General features: G+C 47.0%; 1 protein-coding gene across 4 annotated transcripts in view; it reads right to left on the minus strand.

The window, feature by feature from the left end:
- Positions 1-22,435, minus strand: part of LOC147615703 (uncharacterized) — a 139,626-nt gene that overhangs the window by 17,789 nt on the left and 99,402 nt on the right. For all 4 annotated transcript variants that reach the window (XM_086778272.1, XM_086778270.1, XM_086778271.1 and 1 more), the window contains exon 11: positions 14,108-14,357. In XM_086778272.1, the coding sequence (XP_086634398.1) occupies positions 14,108-14,357 (250 nt within the window). The remainder of the gene's footprint in view (positions 1-14,107; positions 14,358-22,435) is intronic.

Consider the following 22,435-nt stretch of genomic DNA (forward strand, 5'->3'; position numbering starts at 1 on the left):
GGAGGCACTCTTCCAAACAATCACATACCTTCATCGCATTAGTCATATGGATCCCCATAGGTACACGAGGCTTGCCCTAGAGTCCTCCAGATAGCTAGCACTTGAGGGACACTCTGGAGTGTGGTATGCACTAGTTTCCACTTGGTTCTCAGTATATGGGCTCTGCATGGACCGCCTACCCCCCCTTCAGTACAGTTTGGACTCCCCTTTTCTCTGGCTGTCTCACGAGGATACCAACCGGGTTATCCAATCAGATCTTCTTAACCTCTACACACATTGCACATGGATCACACCCCCGGAGCTCTCCACAAAGATGCACTTTTACAGAGACCACTTCCTCACACTCATTGAGGGTGGATTTATCCAGCAGCCTAGCTACTTGAGTGTTCACATGTCCCATGCCATGCGGATTGCGATTGGCCAGATACGGGTTTCTTTCCACCGCCTAAGAGTGGAGACAGGTAGAGCTGAGCGCATCTTTAGAGCCGGGAAGCTCGTACGGACACCCAGAGAGGAGAGGATCTGCCGACTATGCCACACAGAGGTTGAGATGGAGGAGCATTACATATGCCGCTACCCAGTATACTACGAGATCCACGGGAGGTTTCACTTTCTATTTCGTGAGGGATTTGTTCCACTCTTCAGGATCATTGACTTCCAGGACCAGCGTTGCCTGAGCCTCTTCCTGCTTGAGCTCTGCAGACACAGGGACACCTTCTTGAGACACGGGCCCCAGCCACCCCGCCCCCTCCCTCGGCAGCCAACCATCACCAGTTTCTTCCGGACCTAGGAGGTGGAGGATACCGACATAGTGGATCTTGTGGACCCTCCACGAGCTGCTCTAGACCTACCTCGCCCGAGAGGAGTTACCTCCGACCGAGCCTCTGCACTCCAACGTGCCCGACGCCCTCAACCCCCCCGTCGGCCACGGTCACCTCATCAACTCTAGATCCAGGACATGCTCCACCGCCATCGAGCTACCTTGCCACGTGACATAGCTGAGGGAGACCTCTCGGCCATACTCGTCAACCCCATGCTTGACATTTTGGAGAGTGGTATACCATCTACTCGGAGCTGATGTTGCTCCCATGTTTTTATGTTCTTAGTATTCCATGACGAGTTTCCATGGACAGTTTTGTATCACCCCAATGAGATAGCCATATTTATGTTTTCATTCTGTTTTATTTTCCATTCCATGATGAGATATGCCATGGACGTTTTTGTACCACTTTGGTCTCATAGGCCCATTGGGTCTTAGTAGACGCTTAATATATCTTTCTTTCTTTCTCTCTCTCTCTCTCTCTCTCTCTCTCTCTCTCTCTCTCAAAGCTGAAAGTGTGCAGGTTCAACCCGTGAGCTTTTATGTATACATAGTGTGGGTTTTGGTCCTGAAAGCAAATTATTGCAGCATTTCAGAGGTTCTATTCCAGTGATTCCAGCTGAATGCATGTATGCATCGTGTGGGCTTCTGAGAAATGGATACTTCGTGCAATGTTGATGACCAGGGTGTTTGCCAGACACCGCCTAAAGCACGGCTCATTTTTCACAAAAGAATGAGGGAAAGTACGCCTTGCTCGGGCTCATCTAGGGCGGGGAAAATGTTTAGAACCAAAGACGATTCTATGTATGAAAAAGTGCAGATTATGATCAAGGCAGAATTGAACAACATGCGACTAGATTTGGAAAAGGAAATGTATGAGGCTATGGAAGCCCGGAAGAACGACATGTATGCATGCATGAGGAAGGAGTTGCATAAGGAAATACTAACGGAATTGCGGGCTGAGATGTATACGGCACTGAAAGGGGAAATGCATGCCCTCTTGAGAACAGAGGTGAATGTAATGGAAATCGCGGTGTATAAAAAAGTTAGTGATGCAATGGCTGAGGTCGAATCCTCGAACACTAAGATGGGGAAATGCATAACAGATAAAGATGTCTTGATCAAGGAACTCCAAGAAGGAGAACTTCTGGCATGCAAAAAACAGCTAGAAGGACAAAAGGGGTCAGTAACACCCCAACTTGCCGATGAAATTAAGGAGTTGAAAACACACGTTGAGAAAGAGATCAGATCCTTTGCTGAGGTGACAAAGCAAACAAAAGCAGATGTTGAAGAGAATACCAAATAATTTGATGTAGTGAAGAAACACAAGGGTGCGTCAGTTGATAAAGTTGAGGTAATGAATGCCACTCTGGAGGAGGAGGCTAAGAGACGTGCCATAGCCTTACATGTGCGAGTTACTGGATGGAATGAGAAAAGCTCCCCCAAAGAGGATGCAAAAGATCTTGGCACTAAAATAGGAGTATCTGAGCTCCCCATAGTGGATGCTTGGAGAGTGGGCAAGGATGCTACAAAGGCACGGAAATTGATCTTGAAGTTCCCAGACATGGGATGGAAGAGGGCCTTCTTATCCAAAAGGATGGCTCTCAAGGAAGAGAAGATTTATCTAGATGAGGATCTAACACCAACACAAGTAGCACACAGAAAAGAGCATATGCCTCGGGTATATGAAGCACAGAAGGAAGGGAAGTGGGCAGTGTAAAAGGATGGTAGGGTGATTATTACAGAGCGCCGATCTACATGATGGTGCGCGGCCCATGGAACCCTAAAGATGACAGTATGGAATTGTAATGGATCTCTACGTCTAGATGCAGGATACTTCGAAAGACACATTCAGAGATAGAGACATTGTCTTCTATACGGAGACCCATCAGTGTACAGGGAGTCGCCTCCCAACAGTGCGCGGATATACATGGGAGTCGGTTTATCGCCCCCACCCACGTACACCAGGTAGTACTGGAAGATCAAGCGGAGTGGATGTGTTATTTAGAGAGGAGCTTCGGGATATGGTTCATGTAGTACATAGAGACGCAGATGCACGATATATGTGGATTAGAGTTCGCGCAGAGAGGCTATAGGACATATACATTGCCGTATGCTATTTTCCTCCTGCCTACTCCAGATATGCACAGCAGGGTGAGTCACCTTATTTGCCATTGTATGAGGACATCATACGCTTTGCTAACTTGGGAGACATTCTTTTCTTGGGGGACTTCAATGCTCATACGGGCAATGAGCAATCAACACTTTATGACACAAAGAAGCCTTTATATAGAGAGCTTGAAGCCGATGAAGTGGGCATACAGAGGACATCACAGGATATGGGTGAGATCATAGAGTATGGGACACATCTCTTGGCTTTGGGGAGTGCTCATGGGTTGCTTATTTATAATGGTTTGTCACGATGGCCCGGTTCGGGTTGCTGGAATAACAAGAAGGGCGCTAGTACAGTGGACTACTTGAGGTGATCCCCTACTTTGATGCCAGATATCCAAAGTTTCTATATTTCTAACAGGCCGATTGGGATGGCGGCAGATCATGCATACTTATGCTTCACAGTGGTATGCAGGAACCAAAGACGGTTATCGCCATTGGCTCTCTCTCACCACCCTAGATACCATTTTACACGAGAGACTGCTCGAGTTTATTGCAATGCAGTCTACGAAGGCCTTTTCACTCTTGACCCAGAAAGCCCTTTAGAGGAGCTTACGAGAGGCTTTACAGAGGTACTACATACCCCGGCAGCATATGCATTCCCATATACTATAGCTGCCTCTAAGTCCTTGAGCAGTACTATTCCACAGAATAGCTGGTATGAGACGAATGCTAAGAGACCCGAGCTCAGCCACAGAGAGATGTCGCCCTTGGGGCACATACACACATATAGGCCAAGATGCTCTTCGGACGCTTTGTGTGAAAGAAGAAGCGGGATTACCTAGCAAAGCTTGAGGTAGAGTTGTACCAATTATTCTTGAGTCAGGACAGTAAGAGGGCTTGGAAAATGTTCCAGGAGAGGCAGTCACCTACCCCGATCACGGCACTTGAGACTTGGCACGAGTATGCAATGTCCCTATATGATGTACCTCGGCAGCCTCCCATTCCGCGCCCGCCTTCACCTCGACTGGATCATTGCGTTTTCTTCACTTTGTGGATGGTGCTAGATGCGATTGATAGACTACACATAGGGAGGGCGCAAGATCATGAAGGTCTAGCAGCTGAACATTTCTCATATGCACGGGATGCTCTGGCCCCGATCCTTGTTCACATGTTTAATAGAGCTACGTGTGAAGGTTTTCCCAGCTAGTTGGACAGATAACACTATTGTGCCGTTGCTTAAGAGCGGGGATCCCATGATGCCCAGTAACTATCATACGATCATGATTGGCCATTATTTGGCTAAGGTATACGGATCCATCTTGGAGCATGAGATGAGCCGGTGGGCAGAGAGGCAGGGACATAGAGCAACTGGGCAAGCTAGTTTTAGGAGGGGATACACCACACTGGATCATACTCACCCTCAGAGCTCTTATTGAGGAGGGAGGAGCACGAGGACAAAGGATATATTGTTGTTTTGTGGACTTCCGCAAAGCATTTGATACGGTACCACGTGCCAGGATTATGAGGAGACTACAGGATATTGGTGTCCATGAGGAGACGCAGTGGGGAGTATACACTTTGTATAGTCAGTGATAGGTAGAGTATGTGCCCCAGGGGGCTTGTCGGATGCAGTGAACAATACTATTGGGGTGAAGCAAGGCTGCCCACTTTCACCCACGCTCTTTGGGCTATACATTGCTGAGGTCTCAGACTATGTGGATAGATTGGGTGGCCCAGGGGCGAACCTAGTTGGGGTGTTGATACCCATCCTACTATATGCAGATGACATTGTGCTTATCTCAGACACTCCCGAGGGACTACAAAGACACTTGGATGCATTGCAGTCTTTTTGTGTGGACAAAGATCTCACAGTGAACCTTAGTAAAACCAAGGTTATGACATTTAATACCACACAAGCATGGGTGACTAGAACACAGACGCAATTTACGTTTAGAGGAGAGCCCATTGAGTATGTCAGATCCTATGTGTACTTGGGGGTGACCTTCAGAGGGCCGCGGTTTTCTATGAGGGAGGCAGCAGAGGCTAGACTAGCATGAGGATTTGCAGCTTTGGGGGCACTTGAGAGACAGTGTGCAGACATACAGTTTCAGGAGCCATGCACGAAACTATGGCTATTTGACACTCTGGTTACATCAACACTTCTCTATGGAGCAGAGATATGGGGGCCTAGCCTAGTCTTTTCCATAAGACGAGGGAGCCATTGGCACGACAGGACGGACCAGAAAGAGACTATTACGATGGATGGCAGCGTATGGAGAGGCCATTAGTGATGATGATTACACGCATGATTCCGAGCAAGTCATCTGTACCACATGAGATCATCAGGGCAGAGACGGGGGCTGCCCCAGTGGGTACTGAGGCTTTGTTCCGTGCAGTTACCTTTCTCCATAGAATATGGCAGCTCCCTCAGCAGAAATACCCTTGCCTAGCACTCACTTCCTCCAAACAGCTTGCAGATGAGGGAGACACCCACTGTTGATATGCCCAAATGCGCACATGGCTGGCCTTGCATGGCATGAGTATTGATGCACTCCCGCCTTTTGCTTACAGCCTGGACTGCCCGTTCTTAGATCTCAGCCGTTCAGAGCTGAATCGGGTGATCAGGATGGACATTGTGAGACTAGATACAAAGAGGACACGGGTCAGGCCCCCGCAGCCCCCGCACACTATTCATTTTCTACACCTCTCTTCAGACGGGTTTATCATACGCCATGCTTACATGGACACACACCTCTCACATGGTATTTGGAGTGCTATTGGACAGATTCGCACCTCTTCACACCGGCTGAGGATAGAGACAGGTCGATATGAAGATATATCACTAGAGGACCGCATATGCCAGCTTTGCCATCAGGAGGTGGAGTCGGAGGAACACTATATATGTCGTTGTCCTGTCTACTATGAGATCCGAGGGAGGTACCACTGCCTGTTCCGTGAAGGCTTTGGACCTTTGCGTCGGATCATGGACTTTGAGGACCAAAGGTGCTTAGGGCTCTTCATACTTGAGCTTAGACGCCACAGAGAGCCCTCACAGATTTTTTCAGAGCCAGCACTGTAACCCCACCAGCCTCTACTCCCCCATCTACAAGCCTACCTGGCACACCACCCTCTAGAGGAGTCACCCTTGGACAGAGCCTCTATTGAGGGACAGGAGGGCAGTGGGACCACAGCCGCCTAGACAGAGAGCCCTCACAGATTTTTTCTGTAACCCCACCAGCCTCTACTCCCCCATCTACAAGCCTACATGGCAGACCACCCTCCAGAGGAGTCACCCTTGGATAGAGCCATTGCCATCTGTCGCCCACGACCACGAGGATCGCGTCCACGACTCCCTCGCCATCGGCAGATTTGAGCCATCATTGCCCGCCACCGGAGGAGTCTACCGCGACGATTCAGCGGTTCAGCTTTCAGCTCTTAGCTCTCTTAGGATGTTACTATTTTCATTCTTTCTTTTAGATTTGTTATGATGAGACATCATCATCATTAGTTGTACCTTGTTTTGGTCTCATGGGCCATTTCGGCCTTTAGGAGACGTTAATATATCTTTCTTCCTTTCTCTCTCTCTCTTTGCTTCCAAACTCAGTTTCACATATGCAGGGATAAACAATGAACATTGTCTCATCTTATGTATAATTGGGAGTCACCATTTCTGGACCCTACTTCACTATACACCCAGCAGCTCACGCTCAGCTAATAAGAGGGTATGCAACATTGGCTCTATTCCGGCAAAAATGCATTTTCAAGAGCCTAGCACTAAGGAATAGCTTTTTGACACACGTAACACCTGTTGTGATCTATTGGGCCTCCTTTTGGGACCAAACCTCGAGTAGGATGACTGGAGGAGGATAGAGAGATTGCAGGTTATGATGATTTCACAGATGATTCGGGATAAGCCTTCACTACCCAACTCCATATGAGTGTGGAGAAGCCCCCTTGGTACTCGATGCCTTCTTACGCGGATAGTGGCCTTCATACATGGCATCTATACCTTGGATAGAGGCAAGCTTCCTTGGCTGGCGCTAGAGTCGTAGCCCACTAGCCAAGACAGGACATGTTAGGATTTCAAATGCAAGGATTACTAAAAGGTTCCTCTCACCCCCACCCCCCCCCCCTCCCACTACAATTTAAATGCACCACTTTTACCTCACCTGCCAGAACATTGACCAACTTATAAGAGCCGACCTCTTCACATTCTAGACCCGTGTCACATGGCTAAATCCACTACAGCTTCCTACCAAGATCGACCGAGACCCACTAGTCCAAGGACATGCTCCACCTCTAGCACAAGTGGCACACCGGTGTGAGGCGATGGTGACAGTACATGAGGCCTGTAGAGCCGGCAATTGGGCTATCTGCAGAGATGGTAGGATCATTATCAATGAGTGCGGTCTGAAATAGGGACATAGGGTCTATGAGACTGAACACTTGAGGTTAGCAGTATGGAACTGCAATGGCACCCTGCCATCAAATCCAGGAGGTTTGAGCTTTTCTACACAAAGACTCATTAGAGCCCTGAGAGGGGTTTACCATACATAGTCGCGTATGAGTACGAGGCAACTTTCCGAGGCGAGACCTGCATATCAGGAGGAGTACGTGGCTCAGGAGGGGTAGCTGTCCATTTTACATCCCATCTCTGACGAATACTCAGCATCGTCCGGAAGGACGATGATGCACGGTATCTTCGGGTGCGGCTACAACTTAGCGGTGAGAGAGTCATCCACATTGTTGTGTTATTTTGCACCAAGCCACTCCCCTTGCGCCGCACAGCATGGCCAGTCACCGTACTTACTATTATATGGGCGAAGTTCTCCTGCTCGGCGACTCCAACGCCAGGACGGGGAGTCAACACGTCCCACTACTCGATCTCAATGATTGTATCAAACTACACGAGTTGGACATCACAGACACAGGGCTGCAAACATCATCACACAACCATCAGGAGGTCACGGTGTATGGGAGACATTTCTTAGAGCTAGGAGATGCATGTGGTCTTGTTATCTATAACGGCCTGTCCCGATAGCCCTCCTCTGACGTCCTCACCTCCTTCCCTCACTCAAGAGGTACCAACATCGTGGACTACCTGATGGCATCTCTCGCTCTGGCACACCTTCTCCCCGACTTCTCCATCCTGCCACCCCCCTCTGAACCTGACCATGCCTACCTCTCTTTCACTCTTACCCGCGCGCCATGCATCCCTCCGCCACCACCCCCCATCTTACATTACACCCAAGTCCATTTTGATCACGAGGTTGACCCTGTTTAATCCAACCACATCTACCGCCAACGCTAAGATGTGGAGCTTGTTGTCCCCCTACCCACCGTCACATCACAACTCACCACCATACTCCACACATCTACCACCACTTCTTTCATCTCCATACGGTAGTCTACCGCCAAGCCACCTTGCGGTTTCATGCCTGAGAACTGTTGGTATTAAGCATGACGTATGGATTGGGTAAATTAAGATGCGCCAAGCACAACAAATTTCTCAACACCTCACCCAACACAAGAAACGGGAGTTCTGCACTTGGAAAGGGGATGAGTTATACCAACTTTTCTTAGGGCTGCACTAAAGGAAACTCCTAGAAAATCACCCCCCACACCTATCACCTACCCGGACACATGGCACTCCTATGCACGCTCCCTCTATCATATCCCCCATCGGCCACCTCTACCCCCACCACCTCCACCTTCACAAAGGGCATAGTCCTCAAGGCCAATTGTAGACTACATAACGGATCATGAGGGACTCACTGCCAAGTACATCTCACATGCCGATGATAGAGCCCTTTGTGAAGCCCGAACGGTCCGCTAACACCATCACCCCCATCCTCAAAGACAGAGATCCACTTGATCCTAATAATTACACAACGATCATTATTGGCACACATTCGCCAAACTCTATGGATCGGTGCTAGAGGCGGAGCTCAGTTCATTGGAGTATTCTAGGCGACTAGCCTAGACGCAGCATGTTAGGGTTTGGTATGCCAGCTATTGGTCCATAGAAACCTTAATCCAAAATTTTCAAAAAATATGGACCCTCAAGATAAGGTCCTTTTTACCTATTTTCAATTAATTCCAATTTCACATTGGAAAGTTCTTTTTGAATTTCTGTTTCAAGGGAATTTAGTTTAATAAGAAAGGATATTTTTCCGTCCAAACAAATCTAAAAATTGAGTTACCTCTCTCTAGAACATTTTCTCTCTGAAAAGGGGATTGATTACAAGGGAAAAAACTGGACATCTTGAGGGGCTGGGGAGGAATCTTACATTCTCTCCCACTTGAAAAATGCGAGATGTCCTCATCTCGCAGGTGGAGTATGATCTCTTTCATCTTCTTCTTCTTCTTCAATTATTTCCAGCGTTACTGCCTTGGAAGTGGACAAATTGAGTTACCTCTCTCTAGAACATTTTCTCTCTGAAAAAATTGCTCCTCTCATATGGCCTTCATATGGATCACCTTCCCTCATTTCCACTACAATTTGGATGCACCGCCATTACCTCTCACCAGCCAAGACATAACCGACTTATCCAAGCAGACATCCTCAGACTGGAGACCCATATCACAAGGATAGATCCACTGTTGCTTCCTATGATGATGCAGTTTTCCGAGGACCACTTTACCGCCTCATAGGAATCATTAAAATGGTTCCTCAACGGACATCCTTTCCATCTGCTAGGTATGTACGGTATAGTGAAGGGCGTGTAACAACTTTTTGAGAGTAATGCAATTAATGCTTATAGTATTCTTTTCATTATGGTATGCTCATATTCTAATCTTTCTTAGTCTGTTCATGTGTACATTGTGTCATGAGTATTGAGGACTCCACACATACTGTTAACAGGAGAAAAACAATTGTATTATGCCGGCTAAAAATTTCACACGCCCGTGGGACACTAGAAACTTGGAGTCATGTTAGCTCACCCCTTGGCTCTGTGTCCTTTGTATGCCCAATTCACGCTCTCGCGCTACTATGGTCAACCTAGGCAAGAGTTCCCTCTCAATACGCTGATATAGCAGAAAGGTTCAATCACGTACCTCTCCTAGGGACCCCCTTACACCCTTCCCTCTGGCGGCCAATCTTGGTAATCCCACCTTTGGTAACAATGCTGGAGACCGGCTCGGAACCCCTTTCCACAATGTTGGGCTGGATGAATGTCAAGCTTCCCACTTTCAAAGGATCTACCGCTAAAGATGTAGATCACCGCATCTGGCGGTTCATTTTTGTGTGCAAGAGCCGACGCCTTGGGCGGGAGGATGCCTTCTTGGTACTTTTCTCGTCCACTCTAGAGGGCTTGGTGGACAAATGGTTCAGTCAGTTCCCAACAGACTACTGTGGACTGAGCCACCCTGAGGAACACCTTCCTCCACACCTTCCGGTCTGGTAACTCTGAGGACCACCTTCTCTAGGAGCTCAAGAAACTGCAACTACTACGAGAGGAGTGTGTCTAAAAACTCATGGCACAGACCATAGTGCTGGTGGCCCGCCTATCTATCGACTAACCCTGGCCACTTCATGGTGCATCAATGGGTGACCACCGATAGAAGATTCGGGAGAGTCAGCCACCACCACCAACCATCTTGTTGGAAATTTAGGAGGTAGCCTCCCAACTAGAAATGCATGTCTCATGTTCGAGAGTGATGTGAGCTCTACACCTCCAACGGCAACACAACTGGATGACCTGGTGGCTCAAGTGCAGCAGGAGTTGGAGGCACTCAAAGTGAGCCAGAAATCTCAAAAGAGGAAAGCACTCTGCTCCAACTCAAGAAGAAGATTAAAGAATTGGAGACCCAACAAAAAGGATTGAGGTGTGCCATATGCCAATCTCTAGGACACAATATCGTGATTGGCCACACATTGGCCAAGCTCTATGGATCAGTGCTAGAGGCATAGCTCGGTTCATTTACAAAGAGACAGGTATGCATAGCCTCAAGACAGGCAGGCTTTCGGAGGAGCTACTCTACCCTTCACCACATCTTCACCCTCCATGCCATCATCGAGGAGGATAGAGCACGACATCAGAGGATTAAATGCTGCTTTGTGGATTTCCACAAAGCTTTTGATACTGTACCTCGAGCCCGCCTCCTACATTGTCTACAGGAAATAGGAGCAGGTGAGATGCCCAGGAGGATTATCAAAGGTAATCTCCAGTACCATTTGAGTGATGCAAGGATGCCCATTGTCTCTCACTCTCTTTGGCCTCTACATCGACAAGATGTCGGCCTTCATTGATAAAGGAGCGGGAGGAGGCGTATCACTAGCAGGCATCCTTGTTTCCATACTACTTTATGCTGATGACATTGTGCTTCTTGCAGATTCTCCAAAGGCTCTCCAGAGGCAATTTACACGTTACAAGACATTTGTGCACAACGGGATCTCCCAGTAAACCTTGGGAAAACCAAGGTTATGGTCTTCAACACATCCCCTCTTTCCACATGTCGACTAAGTTTCACCTACATGAGCAGCCCAATGGAGATTGCTTACTCATGTGTATACTTTTGCGAGTCACTTTTAGAGGACCGGTCTTCTCAATGAGCCATGCTACAAAGCTAGATTGATGCAAGGGTATGCTTCTCTTGCTCTCATGGAAAGACAGTGCTTCCAGGCCCACTTCCAAGAGCCGAGGACCAAGATGTGGCTATTTGACACCTTGGTCACTCCGGCATTGATGTATGGAGCACCCTTTTGGGCACCTGATCTTACAGCGCCCAAATGGCCGAGGATAGAGAGGCCTCAGGTCATGATGCTCTCCTATATGATACGCAGCAAACCATCGGTCCCACATGATATTATCCTAGCAGAGTTTGCTACAGCATCCATGGTAGTAGAGGCACTCTTCCAAACAGTCACATACATCACACGATCAGTGACATGCCCCCCTGGAGACTCCTAAGGCTCACCCTATAGTCCTCCCCGCAGCTAGTAGCAGATATGCACGAGTCATGGTATAGCCGAGTATGCACCTAGTTCTCAAGGCAGGAACTCAGAATGGATCGCCTCCCCCCACTCCAGTATGACCCGGACTCCCCATTCCTCACGCTCTCCTAGGATGATAGGAACCGGGTGATCAGATATGATTTATTGGGACTATACATACAGGATACCTGGATCACAACACATGAGCCACTCTCACACAAATGGCAATACTACATGGATACTTTCATGAGGCTTACAGAGGATGGTTTCATACTGAGGGGTAGATATCTTGACATATACATGCCACATGCCATGCGAATTGCACTGGGCGAGTTGTGGGTGTCATCGCACCGCCTAAGGATAGAGAGAGGGAGAGCCATGCAAATACCTCGTGAGGAGAGGATATGCATTGTGCCAGTAGGAGGTAGAGTCAACTTCATATGCAGATGCACCGTATATTATGAGATTCATGGGAGGTTCCACTGTCTCTTGAGAGAGGAGTTTGGACCCTTATCCAAGATCATGGATTACCCAAATCAGCGGTGTCTCGGCCTCTTCCTACTAGAACTTCATCGCCATAAAGACTCACTGATTAGGGAGTTGAGACCCCATGGGAGACATCCACCCCGGCCCCAAGTGACCATCACTTAATTCTTCCGGCCATGAGCGGACGCCCCACTAGCCATGGATGACATACCCACAACCTCATCGAGCCACAGATTCTTGAGTGCCCAACCCCCCACCAGACCCCACTCTGGCGTGACTCTAGACCAGGCCACGGCACTACAGCAAGCCCGACGCCCCCAACTCCCTGGACCTTGCCAGCAACATAGACATCAGCCCCAGCTTGAGGAGATCTTGGCGAGGCACACAGCCACCTTCCCACGCCCAGCGGATCTGCAGAGCCTTTTACACGCTAGCCCCATGCACGATATCCTTGACGGCCCCCTCCCCCTACAGGGGGTTAGCTCCATAGGTTGTTTGATGATGATGGTCCCACTTTGTATCATATGGCTCGGATTTGACATTACCAGCTCATAGCTCTAGTCTTTGTTTTCTTTGTGCCTTGAGGATATTACATGGACACTATTGTATCACTTTTGGTCTCATCTATACCCACCGGGTCTTTTGAAGACGTTTAATATAACTAACTTTTTCTCTCTCTCTCTCTCTCTCTCTCTCTCTCTCTCTCTCTCTCTTAGACAAGCTTCCGGGCACATTTTCAGGAACCCCACATTAGGTGTTGGCTCTTTGACCCCTGAGTTCTCCCAGCAGCTATATATGGAGAAGCCGTTTGGGAATGAGCATTGGGGGAGGATATGTGAAGGATTATTGAGAAGCTTCGGGTTTTGCTGATGTTATGCATGATCAGGGTAAGCCGTGGGTGCCCATTACATAATACATGCAGAGTTTCAGGGCTCTTTTCCAGACCATTACTTACATTCAGCAACTATACTCCCTCAACAGAGACCATCTCCCTCCGCTAGCACTAGAGGGGCAGATATGCACAGTACGCACCATAGGGGAGGGGGAGGACGATGCCCCCTATATGTTCAGATGCCCAGCATATTATGAGCTACGGGGGAGATTTCACTTCCTCTTCCAAGAGGGGTTCAGGAGACTGGCACAAGTGATGTGCCACTTGGCATGCTGGTTGGAGTATCCTTGTTCTACATCAGTCTCAAGTGTCACAACACCACAAAAAAACAGAAGCCATAACGAACCATCGAAGTACATGGTCTTACAAAGATTCATACACTTATAGCATAGGACCCCATAACAACAACAAGTCCCCTTTCTAAGTAACCTTCTAGCTGCGTAATGACCTTCCACTCCTCCATGCCCATTGTAATCAGTGGTCGAAAATTTCAAGGCTAGAGTTTTCCCCCACGGATTTCCTTGTAAAGCAAATAGAAGGTGAGCATAGCCTTAAACTCTTCCACTTCCAATAACTGATTGAAACTCACCTGTAGAGACTTTACAGGCAGAAAGCTTTCAGACAGCCATAAATTAACTCACCACATACACAGGGTGTTCTTTTAATAAAAGTTTCCCAAGGACCAAAAGAAAACATGGTATAATGAACAGGAAAAAGAGAGAGAGAGGGAAATAGAGGGAACATTTTTTGTTACTCTTTTTTTCCCCCACCAGGGGGCACTGGGGGGTGTGGGGTGTGAGTATGTCAGAGAGAGAGAGAGAGAGAGAGAGAGAGAGAGGACTTTATCTTGGCTTACCAGCATTTAGCTTTGTCAAGGCTACTTGAGCTGCCCAAAATTCTGCATCTTTCTTTGAGGAAGCTAAGCATCCAGAAAATATCGTCCCAGCCACCTTGACAGTGCCATGGTAAGCAGCAGCATTGAGTGACCCAAAAGATGCAATTGCATATACAGGAGGTTGTAATCTTGCAGCTTTTGTAAAATGAAACAGCTCAGCCTTCATAAGTCCTGGTATAGGAAGGCCCAAAAGTTCACAAGTTGCCAAAACCTAAATGAGAGAAAGCTCATCTTACTATATTTTAAAGCCATGTCCTCTCTAACTGAAAAAAACAAATCTCCCTTTGTTGGGATAGGGTAGACAAGACAAAAAAACAGAATCATGGCCTGCCATCCAGGTCTATTTTGCACAATCAATGGCACAACATTAAACTCACCTATTGCCGCTTCCACCATAGCTTTGCAACCTTGTTTCATGACTCGTACCAGTAAAACATAAATTTGTAAACGTCAAGTGTATCATAATTCTCAAGCAAAAAGCAGGAACAGGAAGGAGGGCTTTTTTGCATGTGTGGGTGTGTGCCTATGGTGAGGTGTGGTGTTTCGGGGGATCACAAGCTTGATCCTTTGCTTCTAAATTATTCGAATTACAACCTTGCAAGATGGGTTTGGGTCAATAGAATGGTGCATTTTGCATCAAGCATGTTTTTTTGGGCACATGGCATGCACGTGAACCTATTTTCTTGTGCTGACATTACCTAGATTTAATGCATGCGAATGCCCACGGGGCCCGGGACGCCTCGGAACTCCCGTGGGAACATATGCTTGAATCTATTCACGTGGTTTCCAAGGGCTTCGGAGGTAGTAATGTGTGATCCAACTCTCTTTATTTAATAATAAATATATTTGTCAAATGTGTGCTTGTCGGTATACACTTAACACATTAGCTGGACAGTTATAAAACCGGCAGACAACTTAATATATGGGTGCCCCATATTTCACAAAATGTGGACAACCGAAAGGAAGGTGTGGGCACAAGGATTAGGACCCCTACTATAACTCGAAGTGGGCAAGGGTTTCACAAAACACTTGACCATAAACAAGGGCTATCATGAAAAGAAGCGCCCTAAAATACCATGAATGTGTGTAAAGAAGCCCTAAAATACCATAAATGTGTGTAAACCACCTCTTCTCGTGAGGGTACTATTCTTCCCTAGACCCTGTCACCATGGGTCTTCAAGATGCCATGTGTGATTAAAAAATTTGGCTAAAGCAAATAATACTTCTACAGCCGCAACTTGTTTGGTGATACCGTCGAGTTTGTTCATAGTGCTTGGGATGGTGCCTAAAGTTTTTTGGAATAGCTGCCCGTTGTATTTCACCGGTGTCTTGGATTTATGGTATACCTCCATAAAGAGCAGTGACGAATAAATGCCGTTCGCCCATGATGCGACATCATGGCGCAAGATAGTTACATCCTTTGTGAAGATTCAAATTTTGATATTTCTGAGATTAGAATAGTCATCAATACACTCAAAAAGGTTATATGGCTACTTGGAGGCAAAACACTTGCCACACAACCAGAGGCTATGTTTGAGATGATGACTCCTTATAGGTTATCATAGAATTAGATATGGATATGTAGATCTAGTGTCACATGCACTCTGCACTAAGTGCATGGTGACAAGATGGCTCATCATTAGAAGTGCAACATTTGTACAGTTTTAGAACCCAGTAGGATGATATTTGTCGTACGCCGTGACCCCATTGTACATCCTCAGTCCAGGATAAGTCAGGCACGAGCTACGTAGGTCATTCCTCAGCCTTAGTGGGTCAGTCAGTCAGTTAAGTCCCTTAACCCACTTGGAGAGAATCATTCATGCATGTAGAGTCAGTAGAAGCCTTAGGGTTTGCATCAGAAAGCACTCTGCGTCTTGCATAATATGCATACATATGCCTGTGCATCATTTAGAACATCCCCAAAGCCTTAGGGAATTTACTGGGATTTATCTGGTATTTTTCCCATATTTATTAGTATTTATTTATCATTATTGACATTATTGGGCATTTATAAATATTAAGTTTATTAAATGACCAACCTCCAGTTAGTATAAATAGGCTTGCCTAGAGCCTCTTTTGCTCATTCAGTCTTCATTGTGCTAAGAGCTCTCCTCTCTCTTGCTTTCAGCCCAAGACTAATCCAACCCTAGTGCCCATAAGCTTTCTTCTCCAGTCCTTGAGAACCATAGCTTCAGTCCAGCCCTAGGTGTTTGTCCTCAGCCTCTAATCAGCCTGAATTCAGCATCAGTTCATGCCCATAGTTCAGCCCCAGACTCAGCTCAGTTCCACACCTGAAAACCAGCAGCATTCAACCTACATACCTGCGTTTTCTGGTCCAGCACAGCAGTAGTGCTGCGTTTGCTCCAGCCGTACAGTTTCCAGCCCTGAAATCATCTGTTGCTGCTGCGTTTCAGTCCACAGTCCTCTCCAGCCCTCAGCGTTTCTGTCCACAGCAGAATCCAGCTTTGAAGCAACAGTTTACAACAGTTTCCAGCCCTGAAACAGTTGTTTGCATCAGTGTCCAGCATTCTCTGCATCATCAACACATTCAGCAGTCATCTGGTGAAGGTAACTCAGCATTCATATGTGTTTTCAGCATTCTAACAGTGTGTAGAACAGTCCACCTTCTTCTTCTTTGAGCCTCAGGTGTGCAGCCCTTTCTCATGCCCTTGGGAGGAGTGCATAGGCTCAAGATCAAGTCATTGAGGTGTTTCTACAGCAGTGTACAGATCAGCCGCTCTCCGATCCTCCGAGATCTTGCGTTTGGCTTATCTACAGTCCAAAGTCATTCTCTCTAAAGTAATAAAGCAAATACTATCTCGTTATCGGGATAGGGGGCCCTTCAGTGGGTAATTCGGGACCCAATCTGGTGTACAGTGTTCATATCTCTCTCTCATCTCTTTAAACTTTGAAGTAAATGAAATGGATTGCTAAACTCACGAAACTCAGGATACAGAAGACGGTGTGAGCATATTGTGTGACAGGATCAACCAATACAAAGACTTCCGCTGCATATCACATTGGTATCAGATTCAGATAGTCCACACACACCGTATCCTAGCGTGGGGGCATCCTCGGATGGTTAGATTGCGTTCCGGCACGACCACCGACTTCAGCATCATGTCTACAGGAGAGAGTACTCATCAGCCAGAAGACGTCTCCCGCGAAGGAGACCTTGCTCTTCCGCCTACAGCAGACAACATAGCTCTTCTAAGAGCTCAGAACCAGCTACTCATGGAGCGTCTCCAACTCTTGGAGGCAGCAGCAGCACGTCCTTCTACACCTCCAGCAGCACCCGATTACATCTCCCTCTTCTTTCAGATGGAACAACAAAGGAGAGAGGACGAGGCCCGAAGGAGAAGAGAAAAAGAAGAAAGACGGGACTATGAGGAAGCCCAACGCAGGATCGAAGAAGATCGGCGTCAGGCTCAACTCGCCGCTCGGGAACACCAACGTGAGCTTGATCGAGAACGTATGCTACTCGAACATCAACGGGAAAAGGAGGCCATACACTTGAGGTATCAGCAGCTCTCCTCAGTCTCCCCAGTCATAGGTGTCACCAGCCAGCATCCCGCAGCAGCTTCAACCACCATCATTCGCAGTCAACCGAATTTCAGCAAGTATGATGGTAAGTGTGATCATTCTTCAGTTAATCAATTTGTTCATCAATTTAATGCTCATTTTCCATTAGCTAGGATCACAGACCCACAAGACAAAGTCCACTTAGCGGCTCCCCATCTCACTGGTGAGGCAGTCACTTGGTGGCAGCATTGGTCTAGTATTCATACTGACCAGGCCACAGGTGTCACAGCCTTTGACTGGGACATCTTTGTCCATGACCTGAAGACCAGATTTCTCCCGCCCCAGTACATGACCGGTCTGAAAGACGAGTTATATGGACTCCGACAGAACGGTTCCCCAGTGCTTCAGTTTTCCGGTAAGGTTATTACTTTAGCACAGCAGTTAGGGTTATCTGAGCAGGCCAAGATGGAGCAATTCATTCGTGGATTGGACTCCAACATTCGGTTCACAGTTCGTAACTTTGAACCAAGTACATATGACCGGGCTCTGACACACAATATGCTCACACCGTCTTCTGTATCCTGAGTTTCGTGAGTTTAGCAATCCATTTCATTTACTTCAAACTTTAAAGAGATGAGAGAGAGATATGAACACTGTACACCAGATTGGGTCCCGAATTACCCACTGAAGGGCCCCCTATCCCGATAACGAGATAGTATTTGCTTTATTACTTTAGAGAGAATGACTTTGGACTGTAGATAAGCCAAACGCAAGATCTCGGAGGATCGGAGAGCGGCTGATCTGTACACTGCTGTAGAAACACCTCAATGACTTGATCTTGAGCCTATGCACTCCTCCCAAGGGCATGAGGAAGGGCTGCACACCTGAGGCTCAAAGAAGAAGAAGGTGGACTGTTCTACACACTGTTAGAATGCTGAAAACACATATGAATGCTGAGTTACCTTCACCAGATGACTGTTGAATGTGTTGATGATGCAGAGAATGCTGGACACTGATGCAAACAACTGTTTCAGGGCTGGAAACTGTTGTAAACTGTTGCTTCAAAGCTGGATTCTGCTGTGGACAGAAACGCTGAGGGCTGGAGAGGACTGTGGACTGAAACGCAGCAGCAATAGATGATTTCAGGACTCGAAACTGTACGGCTGGAGCAAACGCAGCACTGCTGATGTGCTGGACCACAAAACGCAGGTATGTAGGCTGAATGCTGCTGGTTTTCAGGCGTGGAACTGAGCTCAGTCTGGGGCTAAACTATGGGCATGAACTGATGCTGAATTCAGGCTGATTAGAGGCTGAGGACAAACACCTAGGACTGGACTGAAGCTATGGTTCTCAAGGACTGGAGAAGAAAGCTTATGGGCACTAGGGTTGGATGAGTCTTGGGCTGAAGGCAAGAGAGAGGAGAGCTCTTAGCACAATGAAGACTGAATGAGCAAAAGAGGCTCTAGGCAAGCCTAATTATACTAACTGGAGGTTGGTCATTTAATAAACTTAATATTTATAAATGCCCAATAATGTAAATAATGATAAATAAATACTAATAAATATGGGAAAAATACCAAATAAATCCCAATAAATTCCCTAAGGCTTTGGGGATGTTCTAAATGATGCACAGGCATATGTATGCATATTATGCAAGATGCAGAGTGCTTTCTGATGCAAACCCTAAGGCTTCTACTGACTCTACATGCATGAATGATTCTCTCCAAGTGAGTTAAGGGACTTAACTGACTGACTGACCCACTAAGGCTGAGGAATGACCTACATAGCTCGTGCCTGACTTATCCTGGACTGAGGATGTACAATGGGGTCACGGCGTACGACAAATATCATTCTACTGGGTTCTAAAACTGTACAAATGTTGCACTTCTGATGATGAGCCATCTTGTCACCATGCACTTAGTGCAGAGTGCATGTGACATTCCCTCCTGATTAGCTTGGCGGCAGGTTCATGGCTTCCAAGTAGTCCGCTAATAATTGGGGGTACTCCTGGAAGAACTCCTGGTCGAGCCATACGGCTTCGTGGGTGCCTCGATCTCGGAACTTCGTATAGAACTGACGAATCCGTCGACCGGAACCATGCTTTCATCGATGAAGAAGGATCTGCTCACGCTCAATAACTTCTGCCTCGTCTACCACGTCTCGCTGCTGGTCATCTGAAACATCAAACACTTCTAGACCAACATATGGTTTTAGCCAAGAAACATGGAAAACATCATGCATTGTCCAACTGGCAGGCAACTTTAACTTCATTGAGACATCACTTATCTTCTTAACTATAGGAAAAGGGCCAAAACTCCGGAATGAAAGCTTGGGACAACGTTTGCCCACTTGTTTCAATCTCTGCTTCATGATACGCAAATAGACCCAATCCCCTTCCTTGAAGTGGACATCTCGTCTAGATTTATTTGCCTGTCTGCTATATGCTTCCTGAGCTTTGGTCAAGCGGTCTTTGACTGACTCAATGATCTCGGAAAATGCTTCCGTGGTTTTATTAGCCTCTAAGGATGGAGACACCATTCTCGTCAAAAGAGAAGAAAAACGGCGACCAAAGGCTGCTTCATATGGAGTCCGTCCGACACTGGATGAATGAGTGTCGTTCAAGATAGCTTGGACCACCGAAAGTTAGTGCTCCCATTTGGACTGCTGGTCATGACAATATGACTTGAGGACGTCAAAGACCAACTGATTATAAATTTCTGTCTGGCCATCTGTCTGGGGATGGAATGCACTAGACAACTGCAACTTAGTTCCAAAGTTTTCAAATAATGCCCTCCAGAAATGCGAGATAAACTTGGAATCTCTATCTGATGTTATGGTGCTAGGCAAACCACAAATTGGATACCAATGCTTGAGAAACAGACGGGCTACGTCCTCGGCTGTGGCCGTATGCTTGCATGGGATGAGCATGCAGAACTTACTAAAGCGATCCACAATGGTAAAACACTGAGTATTACGGGATCCAGTGGATGCTGGTAGAGGCCCTACAAAGTCCATAGATATGTCGATGAAAGGTCCGTCGGGGATAGGCAAAGGTTGAAGTAAACCTGCCTTCTTTGTATGGGGAACCTTGACTTTTTGACAAATCTTACAGGCCTGTACATGTGCATAGACATCACGCCTCATCTTTGGCCAATAAAAGGACCGTTCTAATTTCTCGAGGGTACTGTTGATACCCCTATGTCCTCCAACTAAGGAGTCATGGGCATCGTGGAGAAGAGCGGAACGCTTTTCTCGAGTAACACAGAGACGGTTCTTGTAGAACAACCAACCGTTCTGTACTGAATAGTGGCCAGGCTCAGAAGTGAGGGCCAAACTATACTGAGTACCAAACTCAGGGGAGTCGACATATTAGTCTTTCATACTATCCAAGTCCTTCCCCGTGATTTCGAGAATGGTAGCTTCTTGAACTGCCTGGATGCTGGACTTTCGACTGAGAGCATCTGCTACTGGGTTATGCTTACCAGGGATGTATTCAATCATACCTCCAAACTGTTGGAAGATTTGACTCCACCTGGCCTGTCGATCACTCCACCGGGCACTTGGCATAGTCTGAAGCCACTTAAGTGCTTGGTGGTCTGTTTTCACTGTGAAAGCCTGTCCATAAAGAAAAGGCTTCCAATGTTTGAGCGCTGTGATCACACCCAAAAGCTCTTTGTCATATACCGAATAATTCTATTCGGCAACATCCAACTTTCTGCTGTAATAAGCCACGGGTCTATTGTCCTGTTGGAGGACTGCACCTATGGCTACATTGCTAGCATCGGTGATGACCTCGAAAGGTTCGTCCCATGATGCTAACTTTAATACAGGTGCTTCTGAGGCAGCTTTCTGGAGTGCACGGAATGCATCAAGTGCCTTACCTGTAACTGAGACTTTCTGCTTGCGAGTCTTCACCCCCTTGAGCAAGTCGGTAAGAGATGCTGCAAGGTTGGAAAACTGATGGACATGTGTGCTATAGGCCTGACAAAGACCTACGAATGAACGGATTTCTTGGGCGGTCTTAGGAATATCCCAATCTAAGATCTCTTGAACCTTTGATGGGTCCAGTCTAATCCCATCGGAACCAATGATGTAGCCCAAATACTGAACTTCCTTAACACCAAAGATAGACTTTTTGGCATTTATGTAGAGCTGATTATCTCGCAAGAGTTGCAAGACTTTCTCCACATCTTTCTCATGCTGCTCCGTAGTGGCTCTGATACCAATGTTATATGCAGCGGAAGTCTTGGTATTGGTTGATCCTGTCACACAATATGCTCACACCGTCTTCTGTATCCTGAGTTTCGTGAGTTTAGCAATCCATTTCATTTACTTCAAACTTTAAAGAGATGAGAGAGAGATATGAACATTGTACACCAGATTGGGTCCCGAATTACCCACTGAAGGGCCCCCTATCCCGATAACGAGATAGTATTTGCTTTATTACTTTAGAGAGAATGACTTTGGACTGTAGATAAGCCAAACGCAAGATCTCGGAGGATCGGAGAGCGGCTGATCTGTACACTGCTGTAGAAACACCTCAATGACTTGATCTTGAGCCTATGCACTCCTCCCAAGGGCATGAGGAAGGGCTGCACACCTGAGGCTCAAAGAAGAAGAAGGTGGACTGTTCTACACACTGTTAGAATGCTGAAAACACATATGAATACTGAGTTACCTTCACCAGATGACTGTTGAATGTGTTGATGATGCAGAGAATGCTGGACACTGATGCAAACAACTGTTTCAGGGCTGGAAACTGTTGTA

The sequence above is a fragment of the Cibotium barometz genome, chromosome 39, assembly GCF_041138505.1.
Source record: "Cibotium barometz isolate CiBa-2024 chromosome 39, ASM4113850v1, whole genome shotgun sequence".
NCBI classification, from domain to species: domain Eukaryota; kingdom Viridiplantae; phylum Streptophyta; class Polypodiopsida; order Cyatheales; family Cibotiaceae; genus Cibotium; species Cibotium barometz.